The sequence below is a fragment of the Chelonoidis abingdonii genome, chromosome 20 (genome assembly GCF_003597395.2).
Source record: "Chelonoidis abingdonii isolate Lonesome George chromosome 20, CheloAbing_2.0, whole genome shotgun sequence".
NCBI classification, from domain to species: Eukaryota; Metazoa; Chordata; order Testudines; family Testudinidae; genus Chelonoidis; species Chelonoidis abingdonii.
The window spans coordinates 24627379-24641758 of record NC_133788.1 but is presented as its reverse complement, the minus strand read 5'-3'; the positions used below and the strand labels follow the sequence as shown (position 1 = coordinate 24641758).

The 14380-nt window shown below is 42.8% G+C and overlaps 1 protein-coding gene across 1 annotated transcript in view; it reads right to left on the bottom strand.

Annotated features, from left to right (window-relative positions):
- The window catches only part of PITPNA (phosphatidylinositol transfer protein alpha), a 38749-nt gene that overhangs the window by 2120 nt on the left and 22249 nt on the right, over window positions 1-14380 (bottom strand). The window contains exons 6-11 of the mRNA XM_032788289.2: window positions 13538-13612; window positions 13035-13118; window positions 8855-8932; window positions 8484-8594; window positions 2489-2611; window positions 1744-1813 (exon numbers count right to left, since the gene is read on the bottom strand). Of these exons, the coding sequence (XP_032644180.1) occupies window positions 1766-1813; window positions 2489-2611; window positions 8484-8594; window positions 8855-8932; window positions 13035-13118; window positions 13538-13612 (519 nt within the window). The 3' untranslated portion in view covers window positions 1744-1765. The remainder of the gene's footprint in view (window positions 1-1743; window positions 1814-2488; window positions 2612-8483; window positions 8595-8854; window positions 8933-13034; window positions 13119-13537; window positions 13613-14380) is intronic.

Sequence of the window (14380 nt, the reverse complement as noted above, 5' to 3'; positions counted from 1 at the left end):
CATTCTAAAGGTCTCGGGGCTTTTCCTGTTTACCGGCACTCCGCATCCGAGTTCGGATTGCGGACCAGAGCGGTCAGTGGTGCACTGTGGGATATCTCTAGGAGGCCAATAATGTCGATTTCCGTCCACACGAACCCTAATCCGAGTTATCACTATTGAATTTAGCGCTACTCCTCTCGTTTGGGAGGAGTTCCGAAATCGATTTAAGGAGCCGTTTAACTCGATATTAATGACGATGTTGTGTGAACGGGTACAGCATTAAATCGGTATATCGGCCATTAAACCGATTTAAAGTCGCAGTGTAGACCTGGCCTGAGCCTGCAACTCCCAGATCAGCCAACAGGTAGTATGGCAAGGGAATAGGAGAACATTCAGGCAGACACAGCAGAAAAGGGAACGCAGGGCCACCAGGGCCCAGTGCCACATCCCACCATCGAAACATAGCCAGAATAAGGGAGCCACACTGCACCAGAAATTCCTCCGACGTTAGTGCCTTTAAATTTCTGATCTTTCTACAGAATGGGAACCTTTCCTTCCTTCCCCTCACTAACTTCCACCTTAGAAAAAGTGTACAAAACAAAAACCTACTCAAAACTTTTTATTAAAAGTAAACAAAGAAAAGATTGTGGAATTAATATGATGCTGGAGAACCTTCTCTTCAGTTTGCTTTTACATTCTTATCTCTTTCCCTGAACCTGGGTCTGTCTTGTCTATTTTGATTGTTTGCTCATCAAGGCATAGACCGTTTTCTACTCCACATGCGTATGGTACCCAGCACAATGTTGAGCAAAGGGAGGTAGAAGATTTTCAGGAGAGGTGTATCAAGGAGGTAGGGTAGGAGGTTAGGTTCATTATGTTAAGGAAGGAAGGGGGAGGGCTCATAGGAAAAAAGAATGGCAAAGCTATGATTTTAGCTGGCTTGAATTTTTCAAATTTAAATTAAGATGATTTGTAGCTATGAGCTGGACATTTAGCTTCCACCATTTTCCCACTAATATTGCTATAGTCATGGATAAAAACATGGCTTCCTATCCCACAGCCACTCAAGTTTGCTTCATGTCAGCAGTTCAGAAGTATAAAAAAATTGTCCCCATCACCTGTACATTTCCTACAGTACTGGCACAAAGTTTGGCCAACAAGGACAAATTGAAGTATGCAAATTGAAGTCTCTCCAAGGATCAAAGTACTACAGTCAGCGTGTCCACAGTGATGCACACAGACAAGACAAAAACAGAAGCTTCAAGAAACATCTACATCTTCCATCTCTGTCCTGTAACTATGGATGCTGCCCCAGGCCTTTGTCCATTGATGAACATTGTTCCTGGGCACAATCCAGGCCAATACAACCTCAAATGTCCAAAAGGGCAGGGCTGCTGGACTCAAGCTCATTTATTAATTATTTGGGACTCTTGAAAAGGCTTGTAACAGGGTATGCACAGTGATGGGTACATTACACAGAAATGAGGCACCAGTGTAACTTTGTGTTTGCTGTTCTAATATGATGCTTTCCTTAACACTTTCCTTGTGCTCACAAACAGTTTAAAATAATTCTGAAACAGGACAATAAACTCAGCTGGCATAGTGAAAAGTGTATTCATTATCAGGCAAAGTGAGCAGCTCTATAGATTTCTGACTCACACAATTTCTGTACTGACTCCTTGCTGACCTGAATCTATTTGATTTTTGCTCTAAATGGCATTGAATGTCACAACAAAATGTGTGACAGATACTCTGGGTACATACAGTGCACAAGGAGGAAGCCACATTAGTCATCTGCAGCTGTCATTCCTTTCACGGGGTCTTTTTCTCTCATCTGAAAGAAAATAAGCTTCTTTAGCTATTTGTTCCAACATATGCTGGTAACGAGCTTCACTGTCAGCTCCACATCAAAAACAGGCGTGAGAGTGAAAGTTTCTTGGCCTCAGAGGTGAAGTCTCACATCCCTGAAAACTGTCCTAATTTAAAGCAGTTGGTAAACACAAGTTGTGCAGGTCCTGAAACCATTTCTGGCAAAGCTACAGCCCCTTTTAGGGCTCTTTTATTCAAAGGCCAAATGGCACATGGTACTACAATCAAGTAAATTTTGAAAGGTGAAAAAATTATAAGGAATATTCATTACAAGTGTAGGTTTGGTGCTGGAGTTTTCACAGATTTCTCAAAGCACTCCTCCCTTTTAAAAAACAAAAAACACACCCTGTACGCAGAGACTGATTTTGCCAATAACTTACTGAGACTCATTGAGCTGAACGTTCATTAGAGTAACAAGTAAGAAGATATCGTCATTTATTTTAAAATAGTCGGTAACAGGTCTTCTAAATTACCAGTGAAACCAATAAAAAAGTTGTCCCATAGCAATAAAAGGAGTCTGTGCTAACCAGGAAGCCAGAACTCAAAGCAGCTGACTCAGGCCTTCTTTTCCCACCCCATAGTGGGCTCAGAATACACAGATACTGCCTCACAGCCCACACCTGCTCTCCTCCCCACTTACCTCATCCAGCTGTTTCTTGGTCTCCTCCTCCATCCTGCGAATGTCCTCCATAGTCAGATCAACCCATTTATCAAGCCAGCAAAACAATTGCCGGTGGAAATTTGTGAAAAGACGTTTCTCTTGCTGCAAAAACAAAGATGAGGGAACAAATGACTTAAAAAGCTCAGCAAAAAGAATCCCATACAATTCAGCATGCAGCACAATATGTTTACAGTCAGTTAATGTGCATTGTCATAAAGATGTGTGCACTGGGAATTGCTACAGGTCTAACCTCAGAGCTTGCCATTTTGTTTTTAAGGGGAATGAGATCATTTTGCCTAGCATAGGAAAGCTATAGGGGGAAAAAGAAAAAAATCCAGCTATTTCTGGTTCATTATAATCCAAGTGCCCCTGTTAGAGAAGCCATGGATGTTGTGATTTAGTGTTCTAGATTTTTAAAATGTCCATAACTGGATCTTTTTGTGTTCTTGCATATTGCCAGGGGTTATGCAATAAGGTTTACAGTGGAATTGACTCAGTCTCTTGAGACTGCATAATAGGCTTAAAAGAGAAGGAATTAATAATTAATGTTAGTGATTTGCCATGCAGTTATGGACTCTGATTCCTCTTGTTTAATTTGAAAGTCCATCAGCAGTGTCAGATTACAGAATTATGGGGCCCTGTGCATTATGAGAACTGCCCACCCCCTAACCTTAGCAGCCCCCAGCACGGCCCCCTTTGAGGGTGAGAGGCCCTGGTGGGATGGATTGTTAGGTCCTTCCCCCTGTGGGGTGTGTATGTGTATGTGTGTTGGAGAGCAAGCCAATCCCACACTCACCCCGCAGCAGTGCCAGTCCAGTGGGGCTTGCTTGGCTCCCTCCTCTGATCCATTAGCTCCCGCTACTGCATCCAGACAGGGCCCTCCACCTACAATGCCCCGCCTCCTTCCTGGCCCTAGGTGGTTGGTTTTTTTTTTGTTTTTTTTGGGGGGGTGGGGGGGGAGGGGTGCCCTGCACAAGATGGGAACTGTGCACATCTGCACCGAGTACACATTGACTAATCCAGGTCTGCCCATCAGATCACTTCCATTCCTGGTGTAAGAGGCATCTGTTCAGTCATTTTGCCTTTATATTCCATTCCTTTCCCTTATTCTCTGTTGTGTCTACTTAGATTGTAAACAATTCAGGACAGGGATGTTGTTATTGAGTTTGTTAGGTATCACACCCACTCTGGGTTCTTGATAAAAAAGCAGCACTGAAGAACAGCATTGACTCGCCCTCATCTACCTTCCTGCATGGCTGCTGCAACTGGAGACTTGACAATTCCTGCCAAAGTCAATGGAAACATAACAGAATCACCCAATGTCTTGAATCCCCAAAGAAATGCATCTTTTCCAAGTTTCCCATCCAGTGACCTGCAGATGAATTTTCATTCATGAGGGTAGGCGAGTGCAATCCATTGATCGAACATGTGTGGTGTGTGTGAGAGATTAAGTAAGCATTCCAGGTTTGTTTTTTGAACAATATTGGTTCCAAGGAAGGAGTTATGACCTGGGCTTCAGGACTAACAGGGCAGGACAGGAGAATCATACTAAACACACTATTGAAGTAAGAGTGTGGGATTTTTTAACTCATCCTTGACCAGTTACAGGCACCTGAGGTTAATTTTAACTGCGCCATGGGGTTGTCAATCCCATGAGCTGGATTGAAAGCCCTGACGGGCCAGATCTGGCCCGCGGGCCGTAGTTTGCCCTCCCCTGCACTAAGGCAATGGAGACACTAATGCCTTACAAACATACATTATGTTTCTAGTCAATTTCACAATTTGGTTCCTATGCTTAGCCCAATTGCAATGTGTAGTTTATAAACAGGGCAATGGAAGACTTCTTCAAAATATATATATTTTTTTAATTTAATAGGCATTTCCTTGATTTCAAGTTTTATAAAAGTAAGCTTTTTACAGGAACCTAAATATTACATCAAATTTGGCCTGACTTTCATTTAAAGCTGCATTTTGTACAGACGATTCTTTTGGGAGTATTAAACACTTCCTGCTTTTTCAGATGTGAGCAACGTGCCTTTTAGAGCCAGGCTAGCATCTAGATTGGGGTGTAAGTCAAAACAAGGAGATGGCTTAAAAACCAAAGAGCAATATATTTTTCCATTAAATACTATTTTCTGCTGCTCATTAAAATTAAGAATTTTGAATTTTTTAATAGAGGAAGTGATTTATTTATATTTAAATAGTGAAGATCCACATTGTAATCATGATAAGAGACTCCAATGTCATATGCAATTGTTGGAGGAGAAGTCTCTTGGCTTTGTAATTTATGGCATGTGAAGCATGCATAGACAGCCCATTAATGGCAGGTCCTAGAGACACAGTGTTTAATTGGTTTAGTTTTCAGACATATGATCAGGATCATAGAAGGTGTTCCTGGATACTCTGACTAGAAGGGCTGTCATATAAGGCATCATAAAGAACTTAGTCACACCTACTAATTCACTCAAAAAGAAGTGAGCAGTTGAAGTTTCTTTTAAAGGGCCACAGTTAACTGAAAAAAGAAAAACAAAAACCGTTACCTACCTCTCATAACTGTTGTTCTTCGAGATGTGTTGCTCATGTCCATTCCAATTAGGTGTGTGTGCACCACATGCACAGTCGTCAGAATGCTTTTCCCCTAGCAGTATCTGTTGGGTCAGCGGTGAAGCCCCCTGGAGTCACACCTTCATGGTGCCGCATATAGGACCCTGCTGATCCATTGACTCGTCAGTTCCTTCTTGCCGGATTACTCCGACGGAGGGGAAGGCATGGGTTTGGAATGGATGTGAGCAACATATCTCAAACAACAACAGTTATGAGAGATAGCTAACCATTTTCTCTTCTTCTAGTGCTTGCTCATGTCAATTCCAATTAGGTAACTCCCAAGCCTTACCTAGAAGGTGGGGTCAGAGTTCATGGAATCAATGATTGAAGCACCACTTTCTCAAATGCTGCACCATCTCTGGTATGCTGGGCAACAACATAAAAGGAAGTGAATGTGTGGACCAAGGACCACGTTGCTGCTTTATACATCTCCTGGATTAGGACTTGGGCCAAGAAGGCCGCCCAGGACACCTGGGCTCTGGTGGAAAGCGTTGGTCAGTACGGGAGCTGGGGCCTTCACTAGGTCATAGCACGCCTGTATACAGGACGTGATTCATGATGATATCCTGTGGGATAGGGCAACCAGATATCCCGTTTTTAAAGGGATAACCCTGGTTTTGGAGACTTTTTCTTATATAGGCGCCTATTATCCCCCACCCCCATCCCGTTTTTTTCAGTTGCTATCTGATAACCCTACTTTGGGAGGACACTGGGAGGTCCTTCATCCTGTCCACCACCAAGACAAACAGCTGGTTTGACTTGCAAAAAGGCATTGTCCATTCAAAATAAAAAGCCAATGCCTGCTGAACATCTAGGGAGTGGAGCCTCTGCCTGCAGCTGTTACCGTGTGGCTTCGGAAAAAAGACTGGGAGAAGTAAGTCCTGGTTGGGGTGGAAATTTAATACCACCTTTGGGAGGAATACCAGGTGTGGTTGAAGCTGCACTTTATCTTTGTAAAAGATGGTATAAAGCGGGTCAGATATGAGGGCACTGAGCTCGGACACTCTCCTGGCTGAAGTTATTGCAACCAGGAAAGCCACTTTCATGACAGATAGAACAGTGAGCATGTCAGTATGGGCTCGAACGGAGGCCCCATCAGCCTTGAGAGTACCAGGTTAAGAGCCCAAGCAGTGGCTGGGTGCCAGGATTTGAGGATATAGCCTGTCTAGTCCTTTAAGAAAACGTTGCACCATCGGGCTAGCAAAGATGGAGTGGCTCGCCTCTCCTGGGTGAAAAGCCAAGATGGCGGCCAGGTGAACCTTTATCGATGAGCATGACAAGCCCTGCTGTTTCAGTTTTGGCAGGTAGTCCAAGATAAAGGGAACTGAAGATTGCGTTGGAGGCATGAGGCTCTCTGAGTGTGCCACTGTCCACGGTGCTATCTCCTCCAGGACACACAGGAGTCCACCTCAGAGTCTGACTCTGAGGAATCCAAGCATGGTGACCAAGGAAGCACGGTGCACAGGATCGGTGCCAGGGAGAGGGACAGTGGTGACACATCATTTCCAGTTTATCCCTGGACAGCATGGGTGGTCTCTGCGGCACCAGAAGCTTCAGGGTCGGCGATCTCTCATGCTGGCCGGGAGTCTGTGGCCCCATCAGGGCTATGAGATCAGTGGCTGCCTTGAAGGTCTCTGGTGTGGAGGGAAGGTCTAAATCCTCCACTTGGTCCTCCTCCAGAGGCACTGGACTTGACGGGCCCCTCTTTGGGCCCGGAGTTAACGGTGGTGGCTGCTGGAACAGTGGGGAACAGTGGCCCAGCACAGGTCACACTCCTTTAGTTGGCTCACGCTCAAGTGCTGTAGAGGGGGGGTGCCCCCTGTCCATCTTCCTGTGCTTCTTATGTGGCACAGGCAACAGAGGGGTACTGTGATTCTGCCCACAAGGCAGCCTTCGATGCCGAGGAGTGTCAGTCCTGAGAGTCTCTGACCCCAGAGTCCTTCCTCTGCACTGCATCTCTAAGAGAAGCCAATGCACTGTGCCCTGATGCCAGGTTCATGGGGCTCAACTTCGACTGCAGCTGCAGGGTTGCTTTCATCATCATCAGCTTCAACCTGTGGTCCCTTTCCTTCTTGGTGCAGGGGCAGAATCCCTTACAGTTCTTGCACCTGTCCGTTTGATGGGACTCTCCCCAAGCACTTTAGACAGGAAGTGTGCAGATCTCCACTTGGCATTGGCTTCTGGAAGACCCCATCCGGTTTAAATCCCTGGGGCCGGAGCATGTCCCAGCCCCAGAAAAGGGAAGGGAAATGGAGTAGAAAACTTCCGGTAACAAGGGTTCAATCTACGCTAACACTAAAACTATTATATTAACTAGTTGCAGGTAAATATACAAAAACAACTACTAGAAGATCACTTGAGACAAGAAGAAAAAGAGAACGCTCCAACGACCATCACTGGCGGTAAAAAGGAACTGGAGAGGCAGAGGGTCAGCAGGTCCCTATATACAGCGCCATGAAGGCGCAACTTCAGGGGGCTCCACAGCCAACCCAACAGGTACTGCTGGGGAAAACCTGCCGACGATTGTGCACGTGGTGCGCACACACCTAATTGGAATCGACATGAGCAAGCACTCCAAGAACAACAAAATAAATCACAATGATCTGAAAGATTTCCCCCTCACCATTGTTACAGTAACACTTGGTGTCACAACTAAAACACAAAGTTATTTTTCAGTTGGTTTGCTTTGTACATTTGACTTGACTTTGCACATAGTCAGATTCACTGGGTCGCTGATATACCTGTTAAGTTTCTCCTTTAGTTTGCTGTATGAAAGCACCACACAGCAATAAGGGAAGAAACTAATCTTACGAATTCAGAAAGTGTGACTGTAAAAACCACAAGAGCTGCTGGGGGACTCAATCAGGTGTAGTATCAGAATCAATTTAACTCATTTTTTTAAATGAACAAGATTTCAAGTGAAGGGTGTCTTTCAGGTGAGAAGTAGGATCAGGTAAAATGATGTGCTGAACTGATAAGAAGAGGGTTTCCACAAGACTTGTTGCAGACAGATGTGAATTTCTCCATTTTCCGTGCCACCCCACATCAGCACCAGGTTCAGGGCTGGATTAAACTTTTGTGGGCCCCAGCACCCGGACTGTGGCTCTGCCCCCCGCTCAGTCCTGAGGCCCTGCTTGCGCTGCGCCTGGAGGCCCCTCCTCTACTTCGTCTTTTCCCTCCAAGGCCCTGCACACTGCTTACACAGGGGGAGAGGAGGTGGAGAGGAGTGAACAGGGGGTGGAAAGGAAAGGACCGAGCAGCGAGTGGGGCCTCAGAGGGAAGAGGCCAAGTATGGGTGGGGCCTTGGGGTGGGGTCGGAGAGTGGGGCCGCAGTGCCATTAAAAACCCAGTACTGATCCATTTCACTTACCTTCTGTATAAAGTTCTCAACTTTATTTTGCAGACCCCACCACTTGAACTTGACTGTTACCAGTTTGTAAGCACACATGTACGGACAATCTGTCTGTTTCCCCAGCTCTTTCTGCAAAGATATAAGGATGTTCATATGACAAGCTGAAATCAGAAACTCTGGAGGAAGCTTTTTCTGGGACAGGACCCTCAGAACTAGTAGCCCACTCATTCAGTACACATTTATAAGATCCTCCACTGACACAGATGAAGACACCACCTCCTCCCTTGTTTATACAAATTAACACCCCGAGCTCCACACGCCTGACCAACCCCGACAACCACACTCAGTCACAAAAACAGACATGATGTGCTGAGGTCTGTGATCCACACCTTCCAGTTGGGGCCGAGAGGCCCACGTCCAGTCTTGACAGATTTAAATTTGGCTGGGTCTTCTTCCTGCTTATAATCCTGTTGTAAACATAAACATGTTTAGCCATAAGAAACAAATCTTGGAGGAGAGGTTAATGTCTAGAGTAACTCTAAGCCCTTCTCAAGACCCACTTTTTCCATGAAGCCTTTAAGAAATTGGCCAAGGGGGGAAAAAAGCACTCCCTCATGCTGTACATTAGCCCTAGCTGAGCAGGAGTACTATAAAATTGATGTTACCTTTGTTACCCCCACGAAATTCACTAGTACATTGTGTTTGATACTAGTTTCTAAAGTTTTCAAGACAGGGTTCACGTTATCACCTATAATGTGAGGCGACTAGAACACACGGCTGTTGTAAGAAATAACGTGCATAGCACTCTGATGCAGAGATACCTTGTGTATTTCTAAGCATCAATATTGGTCAGTGCTATACAAACAGCATCACCACAGTACTCATGTCAGAATGCACTCCTACACTTCCCTGCATCATAGAGAAGATGAAGACACTTCGTTTAAATCCCTATTTTCAAGGTCAATCTTCCAAACCAATTACTTTGGGATTCAAGTTCCTTATTACTCAGCCAAGAGATTAATTTAGAAACTAACTCCAAAATTTATTTATTTTTAAATCCCATGATTTTTTGGGGGACCAATTAATTATTTTAAAAACTTGGTGTTGGCAATACTCCCAATGAGACAAACTGCAAAAAAGTCAGCAAATTAAAATTTTATGTGTATTTAGGAGCAGAAGAGCAATTGAGATGTGGCACCTTCTTACTGAGACTTGCTCTTTGTGCATATTACAAGTAATAACTACAGACTTTGGTGACCAAAAGAGCCTTTACTCCTGGCATCACTGCAGAGCCAATACTGCCTGGGAGGGCAACCTGAATTGTTCTGGAGCAACAGACTAGTCCAGTTCTATTCAGAGATCCAAACTGTGCCCTGATTTACACCAATGTAACCCCATTGGAGATATGGAATTAAACCAGTATCACTCAGATCAGAGTTTTGCAGTAGGTTTATTACTAGAAATAATGCACAAACCACAATGAAACTTCAGCTGCATTCTGATGCTAGTTTAAATTAGAGAAAATACCTTTCTTTACTCCAGTTGAGTCACTAAATGGGGAACCACACCATGCCATCTTTACAGATACTTTTCATTGCAGAACTGAACCTTAGGTTCCTACAGTGACTAACTCTTCCTACAATTGGATATTAAGTACATGATCACACAGTACAAATGTAGTAACATAACATGCTATGTCTGTGCATCTAAGTTACAGGAAGAAGGCTGTTTAAACAAGATAATGTAACTTATTTACAGTCTTATTGATGCAGCATAGAAAAATGCAGTTATTTTGTATTCTATTGCTTTCTGAACAGCATGTCACCAACAGTTTTGGAACCTTACAGTACACTAGATTTAAATCAGCATATTAGTAAAACTTTAGGCTGGATATTGAGGTGGAGCATTATCTATGGATTTAGATATTGAGTTTCCTTATTTATATAATCACAGAAACCTGTTAAAGTGGAGTTAGTTTAAAAGTGAGGGTCAGGAAATGTAGTGGTAAGCATTGCACATGATATGGATTCTTATCTTTCTGGATTTATTTGACATACCATATTATACATATGGTATATACCATCAGAAAGCAAATGAGAGAAAGGAAATTAATGTAAATGATTTAAAGTGCATAAAACTTGGGAAATATTTTGAAAAATGTTAATTTAATGTTCACAACCATAAATTACCACCCTTTGGCATCACAGCCATTAAACAAATCACTAGCTGCCACAGTATTTGGGCTAGTTTGGACCCCTTCCCACTCCAACACACATTTCTGGGGGGGGGGGGGGGGGAAGGAGTACATGGATCAAAGTGTTTAACAGTCTCCTCCTCCCCCCCACCCCACCCCCATCTTCCCTAATGCTCATGCAGTCCTCTTCTCTTGCTCAATATCACTCGCATTTCAAAATACCCAGATAAATGTGCCTCAAACACCTGTTCAAAGAATGCTTTGCATGTGTAATTTCATGCCTCAGATGTGACAAGTCTTTTCTGTGAATTACACTTGGAAGGTATGTGGGTGAGAATTATGAATTTTTTTTGTGCATGGTACCAGAATGTGCACACACACACACACACTCTCTCTCTCTCTACTGATATGCAGATACAAGCTATAATTCCATGGAAGGGTTCTGGTGACTAGACAAGCCACGAAGGCAGAGCTCATGGAGATTTGCTGCAAGAACCTGAGATGGAACTGATTTGTTATTACTGTAATTTAAAGGCCCTAAAGATCTGAATATTATGTCCATTTCAGAATACTGCATTTGTTATACTGAAACAAAAACAACTTCATTCTCTTTAAAAGGTGAAGATACTGAAAAAAAGTTAATGCAAGGCACATAGCACCAGCCAACCAACCCCATAACCTTATTTTGTGAATTTCTTCCAGTCTCGCCTTCTCTCTTCTCCATGTCTATTTTGTGCTGCTTTGAAATCCAAGCTCTTCAAGACAAGGACAATGTCAGTCCTTGCTAAGCAAAGTGCTATGGCCAACTACAATGCTATATACAGATGAAGAACACTTAACTAGGCATTTCTATCAAGCCCACCCTTGTAGTATCAAGGCACTGGATACAAAATTAAGAGTTACATCAAAATTGTCCATAAAGGACTCAACCTTTTTCCACGGTTTGCTTTAGCCTTCTGCCACGCTGAGCCAGCAAGAGTTAAGCGACAAGCAAGCCGTATGACCTGAACACAACCCACAAGGACATATTAGAAGACTACTGAAATGGTAAACAGGGCTATTCCTTGTAGATAGTTAGAAAAGCCATGTTAAATAGACTGGAGCCCTTGATATGTAGGCCTGTATTGTTAGAGAATTAGAAGTAGGTACTAATTGTATTTGCTTGTGTTTACCTATATCTTGTTAGAAGTTTAACAACTATCTAATTAGCTTATAAATGCTAAACTTCTGTTCCTATCTATGATATTTCATTACTATATTCCATTGATTCAGAGATCAAAAGGGGATACTGACCCATAGATAGAACTTGTGGTGTAATAATATCAGTCTTTATTGCTCTTTGAAGTTCGTAGTAAGCTACCTATGAACTGTTTGAACAGTTAATTGCTTTATGCTAATGAATACAACTAGTTATCCATGTGAGTTTAGGAAATAGAGATTTACTTCAAAGCAACAATGTACATTACTTATTCTTTATCCACACAATCCCTGCTGTGATTATTTGCTGCCAAGAGGCTTATCAGCTGAACTTCAGCTATATAGGAACTTTTGGGCCTGATCCTTACTATCTCAGATCCGCTTAACACTTCGTCAGGGAAAGTCTAAGTCTAAATCACAAGACTGAGGTCTCCAGGTCTCTTCTGGATTAGCACTGCAATTCTCATGGAAGAATTTGAACAAAACTATGCACACGGATTGCCTATTGGAGTATAACCTATTGAACGGGTTCTAAAAGGATTTTTACAAATCAGCAGTCTTACCATCTCTGCTATGAAACTGACACAAGAACATTATTCATATCTGTATATATAATGATCTTTTATCCACAGTAACTTTTCTTTTTAAATAAATCTTAGATTTAGTTAATAAGGATTGGCTTTAAGCATGCATTTGGGTAAGATCTGAAATATGCATTGACCTGGTGGGTAATGTGTCCGATCTCACAGGATTGGTAGAACATAAAACTTTATTTACCATATGTAAACTAACTCTCACTATATCAGACTGGGCTGTCTGGGTGGGAACCAAAGGCTGAATTGGTTAAAGGGAACTGTGTTTTAACTTCTTGGTAACCATTAAGGTGTTACAGAAGCTGCTTAGTTACTGGCTTGGTGAAATCTAATTATAGAATAAACCACTAGTTTTGGGGATCATCTGCCCTATGCTTTGCAGTTTGCCCTGATCAAGCATTCTCAGTATAGCCCCTCCAGTGACCATGGTCATGCCCCCATTAAAAAAAAAAAGTCTCTCCTTCCCTTCTCACTCCTTGTCCAACTATCTGCAAGGTCATGCTAATTTTCAGAAATGAGGTTTGCATCAATCTTCCTTTTGTAATACTAATGCCATCACATGAAATACTTTATCCACCAGCATACCTTGGAGAGCACTTGGTTCCGATCTGCAATGTCTATATGAACTGCTTCTACATTCTTCCATACATCTGGCTCTAGTTTATGAACCTGCAGTAGAAGTGGGAGTCAGATTTGTAATTCAAATCATCTACACATCATTCCGACTCCAAGTTAGAATGGAGAACAGAGATAAAGGTCTGAGCACCAAGTACCCACTACCAGGGGTCAGAGTTGAGGGCTTCATCAGTTAATGCTGAAACATAAAATCAGCTAAAGAAAAGAGTAATTCAGAAGTGAAGATGCAAAACCCAACAAATTTCTGCACAAGAGTACAGTTTTAATAAGCATCCATTCCCACCCAGAGCAAGCAAAAGGGAGTCTAATCATAAAGGGCACAGTTTCCTTGCTAACCTGACATGAGGTATGTTAATCCCAGGAAGGTGAAGAGAATACATTGAATTCAAAAACAGGACAAGCAACAGATCTAGCCATTTAATGCCACAAAGTTCCTCACCGAAAGCACTTACATTCTCCTGCATTCCAAGGTCTGGTTTGTGCCAGGTTTCAATTTTGATCAGAAAGTCATCTTTCATGTACTCATTCTGCCATAAAGAAAAATTTTGGTTACCTGTTGGCATCCAAGAGACTAACATGATCTTATTGCTGATTGACTGATGTATAGCATCAAAGTTATCAAACAGCTGGTCTCAGGTCTGGGACCAAGATTAGAATGTGGTGACAATGGGATTTCTGATTTCTATTTGTATGTATATTTCTGAAAGCCCCCATCACTGGTGGCCAGGTACAAGATTAGGTCAAAGCATAAGTTGTCCATACAAGACACGTAATAAGTCTGATACCCAGAGCACTGGAGCTTGCTATCTATTTGATTTACAGGGTGTGGTTTTTTTTTTGGTTTTTTTTTTTTAAAAAAGGAATGAAGACTCAAGGGAGGAAGCCTGTTTAAAAGTAAACCAGACACTGCCAAGTACAGCTTTGACTAGATGGTAGATGTGGAAGAAACAGGGCAGAAGTTGGCTTTTCAAAGACAAAATGTGGATCCAGAACTGGATTCAAACTGTCCTTGGAAACATGCACCTTAGTCTGCAGGTAAGCACTGAAACCAGACAGTCCAGTGTGCAGAGCTTTCACCACAGCTACTTGAATTTCTCCACCCTAACGAGCAAGGGACATCAGTTTCAAACAATGACTAATATGATAGGAAAAGAGGAGCCATTATATAACCTTGGTTGTTGGGGTGGGGTGAGTAAAGACTAGTGAAGCACTTGGTATATAAAAGGAGCTAAGGAATTCAGAGGGCAGGACTGGATAGACTTGCTCTATGTTTGCTACACTTATCTGCCACAATG